Genomic DNA, 20,688 nt, shown 5'->3' on the forward strand with positions numbered 1-20,688 from the left:
TTCCCTATACCTGAAGCACCACCCTTGCCTGTGCTTGATAGCGGATGTTAGCCCAGATCTACTAAGCAACATCAAAGATATTAGCCCAGATCTACTAAGCAAATAAAGCCAGTTTTGAAGGCCATGAAAATAACTTGAAGAATGTAGAGTCTTAAACAAAACAGTAACAGCCTTTGTGTATCTGCTTCTGATGGTGACTGCACAGGTAGCAAGTTGTGCTACTTTAGCGAAGAAACTTAGTTGTAGGGAAAATGTGCTTAACAGTCTTTCAGTTCAGATTTTTTTTAGAAGGAAAAGTAAATGGAAAGTGCCTGCTTTATCTCTTGAAATGGGTGCTGTAGGAAAAATCCAACCTTAAAAGAGAAATTTTGTAAAAACTAGGGAGGGAGTGGGGTTACTGAGTTTTCCCCTTTGCTATGGAATACTAACTGCTGTAGAGCAGTCACATCACTGTACCTAAAGGAATGTTCTGCAGAGTACAAGTGACTATCCAACCTACTTCTAATACATCTAAACAGATTGCTCAAAGCAATTAAGTCAGTTGGTGTTCCCCCATAGGACCTTAAGTAGCCATTCTGTTGACTTTAATATCATAAAACGTTGTCTTCCAGCACAAAGGGTCTGAATTCCAGTCTAAGCAGAACATTATTTTAGGTGCAGCTCCAGCAAAGCCAAGGAATCTTTCATTCTTTGGTAGAAGTGGACTATAAAATCAACCCTAATTATGTCTTAAGGTAGCCTCTGCCAGAGTTCCAGGAATCTGAAATCAGAACACAGACTAATGAGCTATAAAGGGCCTTGCATACCATTTTAAAATTCTCTACTTTGGCAAAGATACACTTGTACCCTTTTTAAAATTGCTTCTGCTCATGAATCTCTAATTTGTTCTTCTTTTGAGGTTTGAACTAATAACTCTCTATAAATGATGGCAGTTTTAGGTCTGTGATAAACATTTTCAACAGAGGCTCCAGGCTAACTTCTGTTGAAATGCCAGCAACTGGGGATGTATTCAAAAGTGACAGTAGAAACACTTTTTTGTGTGGAATATGTCACTTCTGAATCTGGTCCAAATTCATTCCCACTTGCACCTCAAACATTCACACATCTGCCATCTTGAATTGGGGTTCATAAGCTAGCCAAGTTTGTGTCCATCTCAAATGGGGTAGATGACAATCACAAACTACACTGTCAGTGTCCCTACAACTGTTCCAAACTTGGTTCAGATTGGTTAGGTGGTCCACAAGTTAGCCCACTTGCACCTCAAACATTTACGTGTTCGCCATCTTGAATAAGGGTGGATGACATTACAAACTCTGCCACTGAGGTATCCCTACAACTGTACCCAGTTTTTTTTCATAATAGTCCAGGCATTGCTAAGTTGATGGGTGGAGGGGCACACACACAGAATGCCGGGTGATCTCATAAGCTTACTTTCCTTAAGGAAAGTAGACTAAAAGCTTTGCACATAGTGAGGTCATTCACGCAATCAAACTGTGTTCTACCCGGGTTTAGGAGCTATGTGTGCTCCCAGTTCTTGGTCATGTGGAAGCAAGGTCAGAAGAAAACCTGGGTAGACTTTCCTCCTATCTTGTTTCCACACAATCACTTTGTAGCGGATTAAAGCCTTTGTCTCAGAGGTAGCTTACGTGAGGGAAAGAAAATGCTGAGTCCTTTCTTCTGAGCTGCCCGCGTTGGCTTCTCATAAATCTATTCTGTAGTACCGGTAGAGTCAAAATGCTGCTACCACCCCCATCCCCCTTTGTCTACAGAAACTCTCTGGGCTTGGGATGGGATAACCAAGATCTATTATATTAATTCTCCTGGGCGTGCCTTGGAATGTGCGTCCCAGAGCCCAGCTGATTGGCTGAGGTGCACCCAGGAGGATTGGTTGCCACAGCGGCGGCCCAGAGGTGGCGGGCCCAGCCCAGCCATGGAGGCAAGGCCCAGGACGGGGGAAAGAAAGTGTGGGTGGGGTGGGGGGGGGAGAAGTGGCAGTGGGGAGGAGAGGTGGCTGGGCCCAGAAGCAGAGACTGGGGCAGAAGGCGAGGGGAGAGGTAACCGCTGGCCCAAACGAGCGCACAAATGCTCTGTGCAGGGTCAGCTAGTAACTCTTAATTTTGCGGTTGGACATTTCACACTTCTACCCAGGTTTTCCTCTTACCTTGCTTCTACACAACTGAAAATTGGGAGCACATACAGCTCCCAAACCTGGGTAGAACAGAGTTTTTGATTGTGTGAATGACCTCTGTGTAGTAAGTCTAGTCTGATTGCATTTGGGGCAAAGTCATCACCTGACTGGATTGGACTTGTATTTTTTGCTCAACCTAGTGCTATCATTGCTGACTTTTTATTGCCTGCTGGAAGACTACAGGGACTGCAGCTAGTTGAGTACAGCATACCTATTTCTCTCCTTTTGAACCACTTTCAAAAGCAGCATCTAAAATATTCCCTTTCTTGATACAGAGGAATGTAGGATAGCTGTTGCTTTTATTAAACAGAGCATTGGGGAATGGGGGAGAAGCAAAGAGGATCAGCAATAGTTTAAGCCACTCGGAATTCCACCTCCAGCCTCAGAGGCAAGATGCCTCTCAATAACAGTTGTAGGGAAGTGGGCATACACATACCTCTTGCCTGTGGGCTCCCCAGAAGCATCTGTTGGGCCACTCACTGTGTGAAACAGGATGCTGAACTAGATAGGCCTTGGGCCTGATCTAGCAGGGCTGTTCTGTAACTCACACTGAACAGCCCAGAAGTGAAATAATTTACCAGATGTAAATGAGGTCTAATTTCAGTTGGAGGTGCACCTGAAATTTTAGGGTTTCCTGGCCTATAGGAAAGAGATTTCCGATTGCTAGCTTATTCATGTGAAGCCATTATCTCTGTAATTGGCCCTGACTGATAGCAAAACTATGCAGATGGGCTCTTATCCTCTTCTATATAAAAATCAGCAAAGACAAGAGATTAGGCTTTGGGATGGGAACAGTAAGAGGAGGTGGTGGTTCTAAGGAACAAGGTTAGTAAGACAGCTATACCTTTTATAAGACCAACAGGCACACACATATACTTGAACCCTGCTAACTGGGCAAAGAGGCACCTTTTTAATGGAGTGATTCTCTTTATTGAGCAGGGGGAGAGTAACTGGCCCTATCCACCCCAGCACAGTACTTCCAGTGACTGTTGCTGGTGTCTGTCCTTGCACTAGACATCCCAAATTCTAGAAGCTCTGTTTCCTCATCCCAATGTGGTGTCCTGTACCCCAGCAGTGCCAGCCTGCATGCTACACTGAAATCTCACCAGCATCTAAAGCCTGCCTTGTCTTCCCTGACATCTTGGGTACTGCCATCTGCATTCCATCCCTGGAAAGATGAATAAGGGGTGCAGGGGGCACATGTTCAGGACTTGGATTGAAGCAAGCACTGAGCATTAAATTCTATATACAAGATAGAAACAAAACAAAACTCTGCTGGGTTAAGGTGATCTCATTTTGGCTCAGGCTACAAAGCCAGGAAATTGGAACCTAAGGCTAATGCCTTAACAGACATGCCATGTGATCAGTAATGATGTGCAATGTCATAAATAGTGCTCGCTTACAACTTGCCCTCCATGCACTCACACTTTTTCTTGGTCTTTGAGGTCCAAATCAAGATGGGGAGGATGGCGTGCCTGGCACAAGCAAAGATGCCCCATGTCATCCGGCTCCTGTACTGTCTTAGGAAGCATCTGTATTGCTAGAGGAATTCTCCTGTCAGTTGACCCCCAACAGAAGAGAGGCAAGCCAGTGATAGAGCATCTACTCACCTTTCTTCCTAAGCTTGGGATAACCTCCAGATGGTGCCATCCAGCCTTCATGGGAGTGCACCATAAAACAAAGACCCCCTCCCAGCTGCATAACCTGTCCTGCAAGCTAATGAAGTAAACAACAAACAGTCATGGGTCAACTCATAGGAGAGTTATCCAAGGCTACAGCAGGAGACTCTCTAAGCCCTATCCTAGAGATGCCAGGGAGGGAACTTGGAACCTTCTGCTCTTCCCAGAGTGGCCCCATCCCCTAAGGGGAATACCTTACGTCTCCCATTCAAATGCAAACCAGGGTGCATTACGTCTCCCATTCAAATGCAAACCTGCTTAGCAAAAAGACAATTCATGCTTGCTACAAGACCAGCTTTTGTCCCATTTTCAACCCAGTCATGCTCTGCACAACTTTGCCAGCACTTGCTTCCCATAGGCTTCAATGGAACAGGAAAACCTTAATGCCATTCAGGGTTGTAGCTTCCATTGGACAAGGGACAAATGCACCTGGGCCCACAGGGTTTGAAAGGCCCCCAAGCATTGGACAAGGGTGCCCTGCAGCTGGGGCACGCATATTCTTTCTGAGCATGATGGGAAGAGAAGAAGCACACTGGGGCTGGGCTCCCCCCACAACTTCTTCCTCCCAGGCAGCGAGCCACCCTTGATGCTCCTGGCCACCACAGCCATGTTGTCCAGTCCCAATTCGCTGCCACCGCCCCTTGCAGAGGATGGTGACCCCCAGGGGCCCTGTGCCCAGCCCCGAGCCGGCGCTGCTGATGGCCACCCTCCCGCTCTGCACAGGTGGTGAGCCAGCAGAGGGGAAGGCTTGTGGGAGGAAGGTTAGGTTGTTCCACCCTTTGCCCCTGACATCAGACACGGGGCGTGGCTTGGGCACTGGGGCAGTTGGACGTTTTGCGTGTGTGACAGAGGCCCCATAGCTCCGATTTGTCCCCTGGCCGCCGGGAACCTTGCTGAGCCCAATGCCACTGCTCGAGTCACTGCTTGGAACTTCACCAAACTGTTAAAAGGCAGTTCTCCTAAGCTAGCCTTCCAGAGTACATCAGTCATTTTCAGCAAAAATTGAAAGAAGTTTGCTATGCTGCTCTAAAGATTGGAGAAAAGAAGGATGAAAGTGTCAATTTTCAGCACTTTTTAACTTGCTGTAGCTATGGTAATTTTTATCAGATCTCCTTGAAATTAGGCACATCTGTAGATCACACACACCAAGTTGTCATATTTATAAGCAATATAATTTTGAGGCCTATAATGGTGAAATGTTTTCCTCCCTACTCACCTTAACTAATGGGGCAATAATTTAATGATTTTGGCTTTAGCACCATCTTGCAGAATTTAATACTAATCATCTTGCAAGCTATACATTCTCAGTGAAACAGACAGTACTCTGGCTGTAGTGGAAAGCAAGCATGGCATGCCATGGAGTAGGGGGAAAGTTAAGAGAATGACACTTCCCCCCCACCCAGAGAACAAGCCCGAGGCAGAAGATGCGTCACTGCGAACTGTTCCACTTTTTATCCTTTTAGCATCACATGAGTCCAAGAAGGATCTCATGCTATGGAAAACTTAGGATACACGTGGCTGAAATTTCAGCCCAAGACAGAATCACTCCTGTTATCTCATCCTATCCTGTGAGGTCGGAAGGTGGCCCCAAACAGTAGCAGGACTGCAATAAAGCTGGAGACACACAAGTTTGGTTCAGTGGATGATTCTTTTTTAATCTCTAGAGGACACAAGCCGTGCCGTGGACAAATACAGGCAATACAGGACATTGAGTTCACAGAGGTGCATCAGGAAGAGCACAGACACAGCATGGCTGCAGAGCTGGCACCACCATCACAGCTCTTGCCAGGGACAATGAATCAGACACACCCGCCCGATGGCACGGAGAAGAGGCTTCTCCATGCAAAACCATGAGACACTGGCATTCCCAGCCTGGCATTCAGACATACTGCTTGCTACTGGTTGGATGTGGAACCTCAGTGAAGGAGTGTAGAGTAGGGAGAAGAACTCTCCTGCTGCTTACCACTATTTTTATTTCTGACAAAACAGGATCGTTCCTGGGTGACAAAAATGATGGCAACAGAAATCTGGGAGTCCTAAATTGGGCCTCTCTTGTCTTACTGCACTCCCTACCTACATTGAGGAGACTTTTGGGGACCCAACTTTCTCTGTGGCTCCCAACTGAAGCAGACCCCTTTCTGGGATCTTGCATTCTCCATGCTACTTGGCCAGAGAGCAACTCTAAAAACATTATTTTGTCCAGATGACAATCAGTGCACACATCTTTAAATAGTGTTAGAATAAAATGACAGCATATGAAATAGGAATGGACCCTGCCCAGTAAGGGACTGTGTACTCTCCTATCCTTGCATTCACCCTTTGCTGTCTGGGGGAAGAGAGAGGGAGCTGCAGATAGGGGGCACCCCCTCTCTGTAGGCAGGGAGAACGAGTCCTTGCCCTGGCCGCAGAGTGATTTGACATGTCAGCCAGACAGTCCTCAGTCACACTCCTGCAGGCTCACAGTGGCACCAGCACTGCACTCAAAAGGCATGAGAAGGCCAGGAAGAGAGGGAACTACGGAGGATGGGGAACAGAGAAGGGAAGGTGGTGGTTAGAATCCCTTCTCAATGCTAAGTGTGCGTCGGGTGACATGCTCCATCTTCCCAGTCACATATTCAGTCAGACTGATCTGGTAGTGGGCCAACATCTTCAGCATAAGGCGCAGGTTCAGCCACCATTGCTCCTTGGGTAGCCTGTGCCTGCAGGAGAAGGAAAGAGTTGTCTCAATGCCAGGGTTGAATCTGAGCCAAGGCTCAGCCCATGGAAGAGGTGATGAAATTAACAGAGTGTGTTGCTTTGGGAGCATGAGTGTACTTCTCCGTCAGAGCCAGCCTCCACCCATTTGGGGTCCCAGAGCAGAACTTCCAGGAAGCATAAGTTGAAGCACATCTCTTTTTAGGAGCTAAGCATTAGTCACGAGAGAGGCTGGCATCAATCAGGCAAGGAGCCTCCCAGCTCACCCTCAGACTCCATGTGGTAAGCTGTTACAAAATTTCCAAGACACACGAACATTGGTGCAACATCAAACAGAAAGGAAGGTCAGCACAGGTGATCAGGACATTTGGATGTTACCCTCAGAAAGCAAAGACAAAATGGAGCTGCATCTGAGAGAATCTTGATAACACCCCATTGCCAGTCTTCCTAGTTGCCCTTTTCATGAAGTCTGTCATCCTTTGGCAGAATATGTTGCCAGATGGTGAAAGGAGTACTACTTACTCAAAATCAGTGACTTTCTTGAGCTCAGTCACAGGGCTAAAGGACACAGTCTTCCTCCTCAGACCAATCACACAGGCAGAGTCTGCAGAATTGGCAAATACACGGCCTGCGGAAACAAAAGGGCTATTACCTACAGTGATGGGCAGTTCCTGTATCAAACCAATAGCCCTGCGTTATATGAGGGTGCCTGGATGTGGCCACCCAGGAAGTCACACAGTGGTTGTGGCTGAAAGCCAGCAGCCACAAAGGCTTCTACAACCATGGCAAATAGCAGGGCTGAGGGGAAATTACAGCATGCATGGGCAAACAGTGAAGCAGTCCAGCAGAGGCACACATTTGCTTTACAGCATCAGCACACATGGCATGCCAAGGGGTAATCCTCGTGGATGTAGGTGAGGTGCCTCAAAATTATCATGGTTCCTTGGGACACAACCCTATGCTGTCATGGCTTTACTCTGCTGAATATTATTAATGGTTTGCCCTGTTCATTTCGAGGGCAGGGGTCAATGTCTTCCTTTCACAAAGGATGCTTTAAGGGAGCTACTAGAGCTTTGCCCCAAAGGCATCTGTCCCTTGTGCAGAGGTTAGCTGATTATCACATGAGTGGTGATGGGAGAAGACTCTGATGGGGCACTGTTGCTATAGCAAGGAGGACTGGTGTGGGCAGAGGAAACTGGGAGTGCACAAGACATCAGCTGCCATATCCAGGCTTTGGCGAGAGTGTTGGAATCCTGCCTGGATGCAACACAACAGCCAGGCCAGTATTTGCTACAAACAGAAACAGAACTTGACTGTGCTCCTCTTCTCCTCAGCTGGGACAGCAGGAGGGTAAGCTGTCGGGAGTGGGGTGGGCTGTTCCTCATGGCAGTAGAAGAAGAAGAAAAACTCAGAGGCACATCAGCATCAGTCTCAGAGCAGTGGCACCAGGCCATGTGCAGTCGTGCTTCCCCTGCAAGTAGCTATCCTACCAGCCTTCCTCAATCCTTCTGTTCAGAGCTGACTAGCAAGGGTGCATGGTGCAATAATAGTGAAACTAGCTGGCTGGCTGCCCGGCTGGCTGATAGTCAAGGGCTTACAACCTGGTGCGTAGGAGCTTCAGCCCATTTTGCTGAAGTTCTCGAGCATTTTGGGGTTTGGATAACTTCATGGAGGAGAGGTCTATCAATGGCTGCTAGTTGGAGGGCTATAGGTCACCTCCAGCCTCAAAGGCAGGATGCCTCTGAGTACTAGTTGCAGGGGAGTAACAACAGGAGAGAGAACATGCCCTCAACTCCTGCCTGAAGGCTTCCAGCAGTATCTGGTGGGCCACTGTATGGAACAGAATGCTGGACTAGATGGGCTTTGCGCCTGATCCAGCAGGGCTGTTCTTATGTTCCCTACCCCAGAATGTTGCAGCAAGCATTTTCAGTCCCAGAGATGGTTCTCCCAACATACCCTTCCGGTAAGCTTCCTTCAGCTTCTCTGACATCCACAGTACGGCTTTCACACCCAGCTTGGTGCCATAGTTGCGGTCAAAGGGGGTTGGAGCACCTCCCTAGAGTCAGACAGAGGAAATGGAAAGCAAAGCCAAAAGGGTAAGCCATGCCACTCCAGCTCCCAAGAGAGGTCAAGCTGAGCTCTATACATATGGCCAGGGACATCATTCTTTTATAAAGCAGCCATTCCACATGCACCAGTCTTTGGCAAATGGGAGATGTTGGGTGCAAAAAAAAAAAGGGGGGGGGGCTTTCACAGTCCCAAGTGCAAGAAGGTATTGACTGCCACCAGGAGTGGCTCATCCTAATGAAGGGGGGGCCAGGGGGCAAAGTAGACACAGCTGCCTCTCCTTGGAGCTCTATTTGCCTCGCTCTCCACCATTCCCACCCCTCTCTAGCATTAATGAGGGCTTTTCTGCCTGCATGCTGCCATTCAAGAGGTAGAGCTGCATAGGCTGATCAATGATGAACCACCCCATGCAGCTCTACCTGATGAATGACCAGTCTGCAGGCAGCACAGCTCTCATTAACACTAGGGTGGAGCAGGATGGGAGAGAGAGGAGCAAAGGGAACTCTGAGAAGGAAAGGCAGCTATGTCTCCTTTGCCCCCATCTGCCGCTCCCGATTACCACAAAGATGTCCAGGTTAAAAGTATCTCAAACAAGACCTCTCTTCACAGGTAACAGGTTGCCATGATTCCCTTCCCCCAGGACAAATCTTCTAACTAGAAGACGCCTATACCCCCCTCAAAAGGCTGACACTGCCTCTTGGACACCCACCATCTAGCCTCACTTACCTGTTGTAGGTGGCCCAGGACATTGATCCTGCAGTCGAATATCCCTTTCCCCTCTGAGGAGTACAGATGGTAGAGGAATTCAGTGGTATAGTGTTCATGGCACTTCTCGTTGCTGAGGGGAAAGAACAGGCAAGAAGGCACTTTGACACACTAAGCAAGCAAGACTGCATTTGCTGCACACAATGTCCTGGCTGCTGATTAGCTTCAGGACCCAACTCAAGGTGCCTATGTTGGACTTTGCAGCCCTCAATGGCTGGCCCAGTGTATTTCAGAGAGTGGCTCTATCCAGATGGACTCTCTTGCTCTCTTTGCTCATAAGGAGGGCCCCTGCTTCAGTTTGCTCTCTTTCCTCAAACATAAGGACTACAGAAGGAAGTTTACATGGAAGGAGTTTGTTATAAAACCTGAGTTAAAGTAACAATACAACCATGGAAAGTATCAACACCCAATAGAAACACACACGAGTTGGTCACTCTAACCTTCTGAAGGCAAATAAATTGCTTCTTCTTTCATTAGTTGACCTACAGGGCTTCTAGTATATATAGACCATATATGTAGACAAAGCATAAGACATCAAAGGGCTTGATATGAAAAGTGATTTGAAGGAGCATAGTTTCAGGGGCACAGCCATACCTACAAACTGTAACAGATGAAGTGCTTATAAAGCAAGCTCACTTCCATCTAAATTTCTACATTTTCATCTTAAAATTTCTCACGAGCAAGCAGAAAACTAAGACAAATGCACCATCTTCCAATCCTCTGAATACAACATTTCTTGTCACGCTGATATTTTACATTGTTGTACTGCTACTGTAACTCAGATTTATAATAAACTCCTTCTATGTAAACCTCCTTCTCTAATCCTTATGTTTGAGGAGCAAGAGCAAACTTAGCTAAAATGGATTAATTAGCTTTGCAAAGTCTTCAAACATCCTGAAACACAAACATGAAGTTTCAGGTGAAGAGGTTTCAAGTAAGGAACAGTGTTCTCTCTAACCTTTTTTCATCTGTGTAGAGAATGAGTTTTGTTCTGGGTGGCAGTATCAAGGCAGTCTGTGTGCACATGCATTCAGAGTGGGACCTTCCCAATTAAACCTGAGCAGGATCTAAAATTAACTGAGCAGACATCAAAAAAGTGTGAGCGTGCATGCACACGCATGCCTTAGAGGAAAAACTGGTTAGGAGATAATCATTTTCTAGGCCAAAGTTGAATCAAATGAAATAAGGAAAGAAGGGGTGGTTTTATTTCATGATAATGCTGCACTTTTATTATATAATTGTTGATAAAATGTTTAGTATTGAATGCATGATTACATTGTAAATTCTGTATACTGTACTGCCTTGATTTTAGTTCCAAAGTCAGGAAGAATATATATTTTAAATAAAGTAAAATTAACATGCTGTTTGCACAGATTACAAGATAAGCGCATTTGGACAAGTCATTAATAATCCCAGATGCATGCAGACATGTTGCCAACCTTTTGTCCTGCCAACCCCACATGGGGAACTAGGTCTGAGGAGCAGTGGGCAAAAAACCTACGTTGTAGAAAAACACATTGCAACTAAACCAGCCACTGAGCACTGGCAGAACCATGGCTTACAATGGGGCTGCACAACTTTGGCCCTCCAACTGCTGTTGGACTACAACCACCATCATCTCCAGCCACAGTGGCCAATATTCAGGGATGATAGGATATGTAGTCCAACAACAGATATAGGGATGAAGTTGTACAGCCCTGGCCTGCACAATGTGAGTCTTGCTGCTGCGGTATCTCCTCCTCCCATTTCCTGCAGGACTGTTTTAGAGTTTATTAGGGCCTTGCCCCGGCAGGGAGCCAAACCCAACCTCATCACATTTTTAAGCGCTCCATCGCTTTTCAGTGTTTCAGAGGCTTCTAGGCTGCAGTTCCTTCATATGTGCTGAATCACTATTCAGCCACTCTATAGAGAGGCAAGTCTTGGCAGCACTCCAAGAATGGGGTCAGCAGAGGCACACACACAGCCTGCCCTGTGACCCAGTGGGTGATGGCATCCTACACTATCAAGCCCATGCCTCTCCAACGGTCTTGCACAGAAAACTGGCCTTCCTAACTCTGCTGAGTGCAATGTTTGCTCCCTTATTTCTCCAATGCTGGATGGAACGTTTTTGGATGAACCTGTTTTTTTAGAACGCGTCCAAGATTTCCTTCTGATCTTACCACCTGTTAGAGACATCTTAGGCTCCTTAAACAGCACCTGCCACAAGATCAGCACATTTATTTAAAACTAGCTTAACCTGAGCAGAGCATCTGTGTGCTAGCACTTTATTGCTCCCCTCACCCCCACCACAGCCCCCCCGCCACTGCCCAACCCCGCAGATCTCTCCACCCTCACCTGAGCTGCACTCCTGCTCCTCCTCCTCCATCCCACTGTTTCCATCCCCCTCACCCATCTTGATCACTCCTCCATCCCTTTACTCCATCCTCCTCACCTCTCTTGGTCATGGCTACAGCATAGCTGGTGCCTATTGGCGAAACTGCAGCCTCCTTCCCCAGAGACCCCCTCACCCGAGCCCCATTCCGCTCCTGCTCCTCCCCACAGGAGCCCTTTTTTGCTGCTGCCACCACCATGGCTGCTTGTTCCCCTCAGGCCGCTGACAGGCCCGGGCCCATCCCTTGCCTGCCTGCCTGCCTCCGCCAATGGCCTTGGTAGCCCCAAACAGCAGAAGTAGTTGACTGGACCCCTTCTTGCTGCCGGTGCTGCCATGGCCACTCATTCCCCTCGGGCTGCTGACAGGCTAGGGCCCGTCCCTCACCCTTGTCTCTCTTGCCCTCCCTTCTTTTTCTCTTTCTCTCTCCTCCACTTGCTCTTCCCCACTATTCCCCCGCTCCCTTCATGTTCTCTCTCCATCCCTCCCTGAGTTAACAGGTCTTGTTAATCTCCTCTACAATCAAGAACATCTTCTGACCAGTAACAGCTGCATTCCAACTGACCTTAACCATCACAGGCTCCTCCTCCTAATCTGCATATGGAATCCCCACTGCCCAATCACCATGGTGCCACAGGCTCCTCCTCCCTATCTGCATATGGAATCCCCACTGCCCAATCACCATGGTGCTTCTGCTCTCACAGGCTCCTTCTCCCTATCTGCATATGGAATCTCCACTGCTCAATTAGGTGCTTCTGCTTGCGAACTCTTGTGAGAGCTGCCAGGCACAGGATTAACCATGGGTATGCCTTAGAGAATTAAATATATAGAAGACAGTGCATTCAGAAGTTCTGGAGCTTATCACCTTTACATCCTTGAATTACCTAAGGACTAGCTGACCCCCACAGAGCATCTGTGCAGTTGTGTACTGAGCTTGTGACATCCCCCGCAGCTCGCTCGCTTGCTTCCCCCCACAGCTCGCTCGCTTGCTCCCCCCGCAGCTTGCTCGCTCCCCCGCGCAGCTCGCTCACTTGCTCCCCCCCCCGCAGCTTGCTCGCCTTCCACCTTCTCCTCCTGGCTGGTAGGGCTTCGCCCGCCGTCTGCCCACCTCCTCACCACTGCCATCATTTCTCCCCGCCACTGCCTCCTCTTCCTGACCGGTGGGACTTCGCCCACCGTCCACCCACCTCTTCTGGCCGGAGGAGCTCCACCTGCCGGCCCTCCACCTCTGCATCCTGACAGCTGCCATTATTTCTGTCCGCTTCAAGGAGGAACTCTTGCAAGCTCTAGAGCATCTGCGCGTTAGTACTTGATTGCTCCCCTCACGTCAGAGATCTCCCCACCCTCACTTGAGCCACACTCCTGCTCCTCCTCCATCCTGTTGCTTCCATCCCCCTCACCCTTCTTGGCTGTAGCTGCAGCATTGCTGCTGCCTATTGGCCAAGCTGCAGCCCCCTATCCCCAGAGACCTCCTCACCTGAGCCCCGCTCCTGCTCCTCCCTTCAGGAGCAACAGCAGTGGTTGACCGGGCCATTCCTCACTGCTGCCACCACCATGGCCGCTCGTTCCCCTCAGGCTGCTGACAGGCCTGGGTCCATTCCTTGCCTGCCTGCCTGCCTGCGACAATGGCCTCGGTAGCCCCAAACAGCAGTAGTGGTTGACTGGGCCCTTCCTTGCTGCTAGTGCCACCATGGCCACTCATTCCCCTCAGGCTGCTGACAGGCTCAGGCCCGTCCCTTGCCCTTCCTTCTGTCTCTCTTCCCCCTCCCTTCTTTTTCTCTTTCTCTCTCCTCCACTCGCTCTTCTCCACTCTTTCTTCCCCCTCCCTTTATGTTTTTTATTCCTCCCTCCCTGAGTTAACAGATTTTGTTCATTTACACAACAGCATCCTCCTTCTCTTGAAGGGGCTCTTTCCTCCCTCAGGACCTGCCTTTTTGCAGACCCCTGCCTGCTATCCTTTTATATCATGAACATCTTCCGACCAGTAACAACTGCATTCCAACTGACCTTAACCATCACAGGCCCCTCCTCCTTATCTGCATAGGGAATCCCCACTGCCCAATCACCATGGTGCTTCTGCTCTCACAGGCTCCTTCTCCCTATCTGGATATGGAATCCCCACTGCCCAATCAGGTGCTTCTGCTTGCAAACTCAGCCAATCGCCTCCTTCCTACCACGTCACCGCGCATGGCCCGTCTACAAGAAATAAGTATATAGATTATTTATATTCTCCAGTACAATGGCCATGTCAGAGCCTTTCCCCATGACCTACCGTAGTACTAGGCCTCTCTGAATGTCTGTTTTCATTTTGTCAGTCAAATGCTCAACATTTGCCTGGAAAGACACAAAGTGACAGATTTTATTGGACCAACTACTGCTAACTGAAGAAAAAACTAAGCTCTGCAGACAAAAGGTGAAGGAAATGTCACTTTGGAGCGACAGTGAGAATGAGATTAGATAAAAATATACACGCTTTGCTCACGTACAGTATCACTAGAACCAATCGTATAACAAACAACTGACAGGCAGAACTTAGCCAGGAGGGAAGCAGAAAATTCTAGCAAGAAACAGAGGTCACAGTTCAAACCCTGGTTCCTGGAATCTAAAAGCTACAGTTCTCAGTCCTCAACATATTTATATGAAGATCAGTTGCACTGGTATCAATGGAACAAACTTCTATCTAAGCCAAGCCTGCTCAACTTCGGCCCTCCTGCAGATGTTGGCCTACAACTCCCATAATCCTTGGTGATTGGCCACTATGGCTGGGGATTATTGGAGTTGTAGTCCAAAAACATCTCGGGGGGGGGGGGGCAAAATTGAGCAGGCCTGATAAGCCAATGGGTTTACCTTGTATCTTCATTCCCAGGCACATATGGCAAAAGTAGAAGTTCCATACAGCATGGGAATGGGATTGGTTGCTCTGGTGGATGACCTCTATTGGAGCCTCAATGAGGGGGAGTGTGCCTCTCTTGGTTCTATTAGATCTCTCAGCGGCTTTTGATACCAGCAACCATGTATCCTTCTGGATAGTCTGCGGGGGTTGGGAATCAGGGGCACAGTTTTGTGGTGGTTCCGTTCCTACCATAGTGGATGGTTTCAAACAGTTTGCATTGGTGGTGAGTGCTGTAGCCCATGGCCTCTCTCTTGCAGAGTGCCGCAGGGCTCAGTATTTGCTCCCGTGCTTTTTAACATCTATATGAAGCCGCTGGGTGAGGTCATCTGTTGGTTTAGGGTGAGGTATCATCTGTATACCACTCTGGGCCGATCCGGGGATGCCGCCAATGTGTTGACCCAGTGAGGCGATTCTCACAACCACCAAAAAGCGGGCTAAGGGAGCCTAGCCCGCTTTTTGATGGTCATATGCTGCAATGGCAGCCGCATGGCTCCCATCAGCAAACCTCGCCAATTCCCCCTCCCCTTAGCCCAGGTTAGTGGAGCAAGCGCTCTGCAAACCTGGGTTTTTGGTCATGTGTTGCTGTGGCGTGGCTCCACACCGCAGCAACACATGAGGAGACCCCTGGCTGGGAGGCTGCAGGATGCCCCATGCACTCGCGCAGGGCATCCTGGAACTTCTGGGGACCACGTGGCCCCCGATCCCCACAGCCCCTGCCGGTTCCGTGACAGAGCTGGCAGTCGTGTAGGTGGCCAATCCGGCCAGGGGTGCTCCGGTGATCATCTGTGGGGAGAGCCAGCTAAGCCTGCTCTCCCCACAAACCCCCTAGATTGCCTCAGTGTCTAGAGGCTGGAAGGGTTTGGATGGGCCAAAATAGCTCAGGCTTAATCTCTCCAAGACAGAGTTGCTCTTGTTCAGTTCTCGATCTGGCCAGGTTCCAGTTTTGAGTGTTTTTCTTGGTGGGGTCACACTCCCCTTGAAAAATCAGGCTCGCAATTTGGGGGTTATCCTGCACTCACGGCTTTTGCTGGAACAGCAGGTGGAAGCCATGGCCAGGGGAGCCTTTGCCCAGTTTTGTCTGTTGCACCAACTGTGACCTTACCTTGATCAGCACGCCCTGGCAACCGTAACTCATGCCCTCATCACCTCTTGGTTGGACTACTGCAATCCGCTCTACCTGGGGTTGCCTTTGAAGATGACTCGGAAGCGTCAGCTGGCCCAAAATGCCACAGCCTGGTTGCTTATGTTTCACCTTTGCTGAGGTCACTGCATTGGCTGCCAGCTTGCTTCCGGGTCCAATTCAAGGTGCTGGTTATCACCTATAAGACCATTCAGGGTTTGGTGCCTGTGTACCTTCAGGACCGCCTCTCCCATCCAACTTCGACCCGCCCCATGAGGTCATCTCAGGTGAGTCTTCCCAGAGTTCCAGGCCCAGGGGAAGTACATGGGGCCCGGGCTCATGGTAGGGCCTTCTTTGTTGCAGCCCCCTCCTTATAGAACACTCTGCCTCCTGAGATTCATAATGCCCCCTCTCTTCTATCCTTTAAGAAGCTCCTGAAAACCTATCTATTTTGCCAGGCTTTTAGTTTTTAACATGTGTGTATGTGTATGTGTGTGTGTGGGGGGGTCTTTTTCTTTCGCTCCCCCCCCACTTTCCTCCCCTTCTTCTCTTGTCTTCATTGTTGTTTTAATTTATGTAAACTGCCTTGAGTCTAAGGAAGTCAGGCGGTCAATACATTTGCTAAATAAAATAAATACATTCAAAACAAGGACTGAAAAATTCAGAAATGGAATTAGTCACATTGAGAGAAGGGTTCACCACCAAGTGATAACTTGTTCTCTAGAGCCCTCCCCTCTCGAGAATTGGGAAAGGAGTTGTTGATAGTGGCAGCTCCTCCCCTTCTCACCTTTGGATGGTAGGAGAAAGAAGAGCCATCACTGCATCAATTCTACCCTACTGGCCGATGGAGACTGCGGAGGGCTGGAGAAGGGGGAGCTGGGCATGCAGGTCTCTTAACCAAAAGATTTGTGTGGCAGCTCTCCCTTCTTACGCTCCCCATTGGCCAATGGGAGTGTATCTGAGAAGTCATATGATGATATAGGGATCTTTGAGATGCTCCCATTGGCTGTTGGGTGAAGGTAACAGCTTCAGGAGTCAGCCAGGTGGGCATAGTGCTTGGCCTGGTCAGTCCCCAATGCTGTCTGTGCTGTTCTTGTCATGCTCATTGTCTTGTGAATTCACAAGCAATCATAGGAATAACTAGGTTTCACCAGTGTAACTACTATTGGGATATGAGGTGCACCATTTGCTTGACTACTGTAATGAGCAAAACCTGACAGCCAGGTTGGTCTCTTGAACAACTCAGAGTGACCATATTACTCCAGGTTCAAAAGCATTACACTGGATGCCAATATGTTTCCAGGTGAAATACAAGGTGCTGATAATTATCTATAAAGCCCTAAATGGCTTAGACCTGAGGTATTTAAGAAAGCACCATCTTCAGTACAAACCCCACCAATTATTGTTAGCTGGGGAGGTCTGCCTACAGCTACCATTGTTTTGATTGTCAGTGACTCAAGGTTGGGCCTTCTTTGTAGCTGCCCCTGATCTCTGCCCCTGAGTTTATTCCAAACTCCCTGCTGAGATGCAAGGCTCGACTTCTTTGTCAGCTTTAAAGAGGGCCTTTAAAACATGCTTTTTAATTCAGGTGTCCCATTAGCTGTCGTTAATTGTTGTGTTTTTAACTGTTTTAATTTACTGTAATTACTGCTTTAATTATCATCTCTGGTCAGTGACTGTAATAAAATATGATGATGATGTTTTAGTGGTTGTAAACAGCCTAGAGACCAATGTTGGGGTGGTACAGAAATTAAATGAAATAAATAAAATATGTTTCAATTGTATATACTCTATTTTAACATTGCTTCCTTTGTTGGGGAGAATAAGACATATTTATCTGCTCCCCCCACCCACTCTTTTCATCTGCTGTGCTTTCATTTTGAATGTTGTGTCCTCCTGTATGTAAAAACAGGCAGTCTACTTCCCATAGCCAGTTTGGAGGGGTTGGGAGGACAGGACAAGGAATTCAAGGAAGCTTTTTCAGAATATCATCATCATCATCATCATCATCATCATCAAGTACAGGTACACTGGTGTCAGTATAGGCAGCAGTGGCTACAATTTGCAGTGAGGAGTGGCAGTCTGCAACTAGGAGTGTACTGTCTGAGGGTGCCTCCTCTATGCACTTTAGCTTCTGGAAGTATGTATGTGGATGATTTCCATATAAAATGCACTTTTCAGGAGGAGTGTCTTTGTTTAATAAGGCAATTTGTTTGTGTGGTGAATTTCATTAACAGAAGGCTGACTGGTATCAGAGTACCTTGTCACACTTTCACTCTAGCTTACTTCCCCAATTAGCTTGCGAGAAAAAGTCCAAGTCGAATGTCTTCTTCTCCCCAACACAAACATTGTCTTTTGAACCCATACAGTGCATCCTCTCTAAACATGCTGGTTCCGTAGCTTTGTGCATGTGCAAAATCTGAAGTGTGATTCACAGAGACAGACCATGCAGAAGAAGAGGGGGCTACTCCCATGCTACTCTAGGTTACATCTATGTATGAATACATTTCATTTACTAGAAGATGTTTATGGGGAATTCCTTTCTCTCACTCATTTCCAACTCAGAAATCCATTATCTTGGGCTTTAGAGCCATGATTTGCAGGGAAAGGTGACAAGGACGTGGGATTTTTTCTGCCTCCTTCTTAATCTGCCCTATAAGGTCATATCAGAGTTTCCATGATGGAAGTTACTGTTTCCTGTCTCTCAGCCAGTTAATCTCATTTGCCCTTCCAATATCCAAATGGGTGCAAGATTCACTGATAGCACTTCAGCCTTCCAACAGAGGAACAGGATTTGGAAGGCAAGATGTTAATATTTTATGTAACTATGTATGTAATTTATAACCTGCTTTTCCAAACATTGCTTAAAGCCACTTACAAGGCTGCAAAACAACACATACACACACACACGGCAATTGTGAGATCAAATTCTTAATCAGTATCTATTTACAATCAGTAAGATCCTCTCAGCAGGTTAGATTTCCTCAGCAAGATATATCCTCTTTTCCAGGCTTTCGCCCCATCCCACCTATTACTATGCAGTATCCTGCTCTGTGTATGGTCAAGGAATGCAGAGAACCCATCTTTCTTGGCCACCCTCTTTCTACTAGCAGCACATCCATGAACATATCACATACATGTAGAGTTTCATCATCAACACACCTTTAAGTCATGAATGGTGAAAGGCTCTTCGTAGACATAGGCAGCATCAGCTCCTACTGCAATGCCAGTCACCGTCGACAAGTAGCCGCAGTAGCCTCCCATAGTTTCCACAATGAACACACGCCGCTTAGTGCCAGAAGCAGATTGTTTGATACGGTCACAGCTCTAGAGTAGCAGGGGAGGAAAGAGGAAGGAAACAAAAAATGTTCAGCTGCCCAGGCCCTGCAAGGACTGCAACTTCACACTGCTGGGTCATGGAAGGCCTTTGCTTATGGAAATCAATCTTTGCTAGGGATCACAGCAGAGCAAGCTCCAGTCCCAAAAGAAACTGGGATTGATGTGGCTTGTATTTGCCCCATATTGAATGGTTTGGGGTGGGGTAGGGACGGACCATTCAGGAGTCCCTGTCAAGCTTTCTTTTCTAGGGACATAGTCTATGAAAATTCTGAAAGCTCACCAGATTCAGCATAAATGGAAAACATGCCTGGCAGCCAGATGTCCCCAGAAGCTCACAAGCAGGGCATGAGGATGATAGCCATGCCCCACTGTTAGGTCCCAGAATGCAGTATTCAGAGCAATATTAACTATGAACACAGGAGACTCCATTCAGCCACTGTGGATAACTGTTGCTGATAGACCTATCCTTCAGAAAGAGGTCTCCTTTAAATGCTGTAGGAGCTAGTGACCTGCTATCATCACAAGTTATGATTGTAAAGGAGAGCCAGCATAGAGTGCTGGGAGCACAATCAGGAGTTCAAATTATATTACTACTACTACTACTACTACATTTATATCCCGCTCTTCCTCCAAGGAGCCCAGAGCGGTGTACTACAAACTTGCGTTTCTCCTCACAACAACCCTGTGAAGTAGGTTAGGCTGAGAGAGAAGTGACTGGCCCAGAGTCACCCAGCTAGTATCATGGCTGAATGGGGATTTGAACTCGGGTCTCCCACTAGTCCAGCACTCTAATCACTAGACCACGCTGGTTCTCTTCCCTACTTGGGTATGAAGTTAATAGAGTGACCTTGGGTCAGTCACCCCCTTTCTCCCCAACTTCCATTATAGGATTATTGTGAAGACAAAATGAGTGGATAGCTGGATAGAAATGTGATAAGCAGACATGCTGATCACTTGCCGCATGAAGAAGGATTTGCTTTTGTCTGACTTCAACTTATTTAAATTAGCTTCACTGAGTAACCACTGGGCTTTGAGGGAAGAAAAATACCTAGTTTTCCGATCACTGGTTTAAGAGTACTTGCCTATTCACTTTTGTCCCAGTCACATGATACACAGAGTTTTACTTTATTTAATATAGTTACTATTATGCTAAAAGCAAGCTGTAAGGAGTCAGGTCCCATGACACATTTCAACTCCCGGCTGGTTCTCCAAAAACTAGGAGATGAAATGCCAAAGACTGTGAATGCCTGAATATCCCATGAACATCCTATATCTTGAGCTGGGCAGCCTGGCACAGAACTTGGCTTCCTCAGCAGCACTGGCTAGCATACTGTGCAACAGTACATCAGCTCAGTAAGGTTGCATGCATGCAAATTGTGCAAATTACATAAGAGTAAGTAAATCTAGCTATGTGGCCACTAAGAATCGACACCTACTTGACAGCATTTAATCAATCAAGAGTAAGTCCATGGTTTCCAGTGGGATTAATCTTAACAAAAACTTCTTTAAATAGATCAGAAGCAGAAAACCTGCCAGGGAGGTGGTTGGACCCTTAGATGATGAGAGAGTATGTGA

The 20,688-nt window shown here is 47.7% G+C and overlaps 1 protein-coding gene across 2 annotated transcripts in view; it reads right to left on the reverse strand.

Annotated features, from left to right (window-relative positions):
- Positions 1–5,496: 5,496 nt before the first annotated feature.
- The window catches only part of PFKL (phosphofructokinase, liver type), a 65,469-nt gene continuing 50,277 nt past the window's right edge, over positions 5,497–20,688 (reverse strand). For both annotated transcript variants that reach the window (XM_053309691.1, XM_053309692.1), the window contains 6 exons: positions 18,937–19,101; positions 14,034–14,095; positions 9,355–9,466; positions 8,518–8,617; positions 7,084–7,189; positions 5,497–6,566 (listed from right to left, as the gene is read on the reverse strand). In XM_053309691.1, the coding sequence (XP_053165666.1) occupies positions 6,419–6,566; positions 7,084–7,189; positions 8,518–8,617; positions 9,355–9,466; positions 14,034–14,095; positions 18,937–19,101 (693 nt within the window). In that variant the 3' untranslated portion in view covers positions 5,497–6,418. The remainder of the gene's footprint in view (positions 6,567–7,083; positions 7,190–8,517; positions 8,618–9,354; positions 9,467–14,033; positions 14,096–18,936; positions 19,102–20,688) is intronic.

This window comes from Hemicordylus capensis, chromosome 3 (assembly GCF_027244095.1).
Source record: "Hemicordylus capensis ecotype Gifberg chromosome 3, rHemCap1.1.pri, whole genome shotgun sequence".
In the NCBI taxonomy this organism is placed as follows: Eukaryota; Metazoa; Chordata; class Lepidosauria; order Squamata; family Cordylidae; genus Hemicordylus; species Hemicordylus capensis.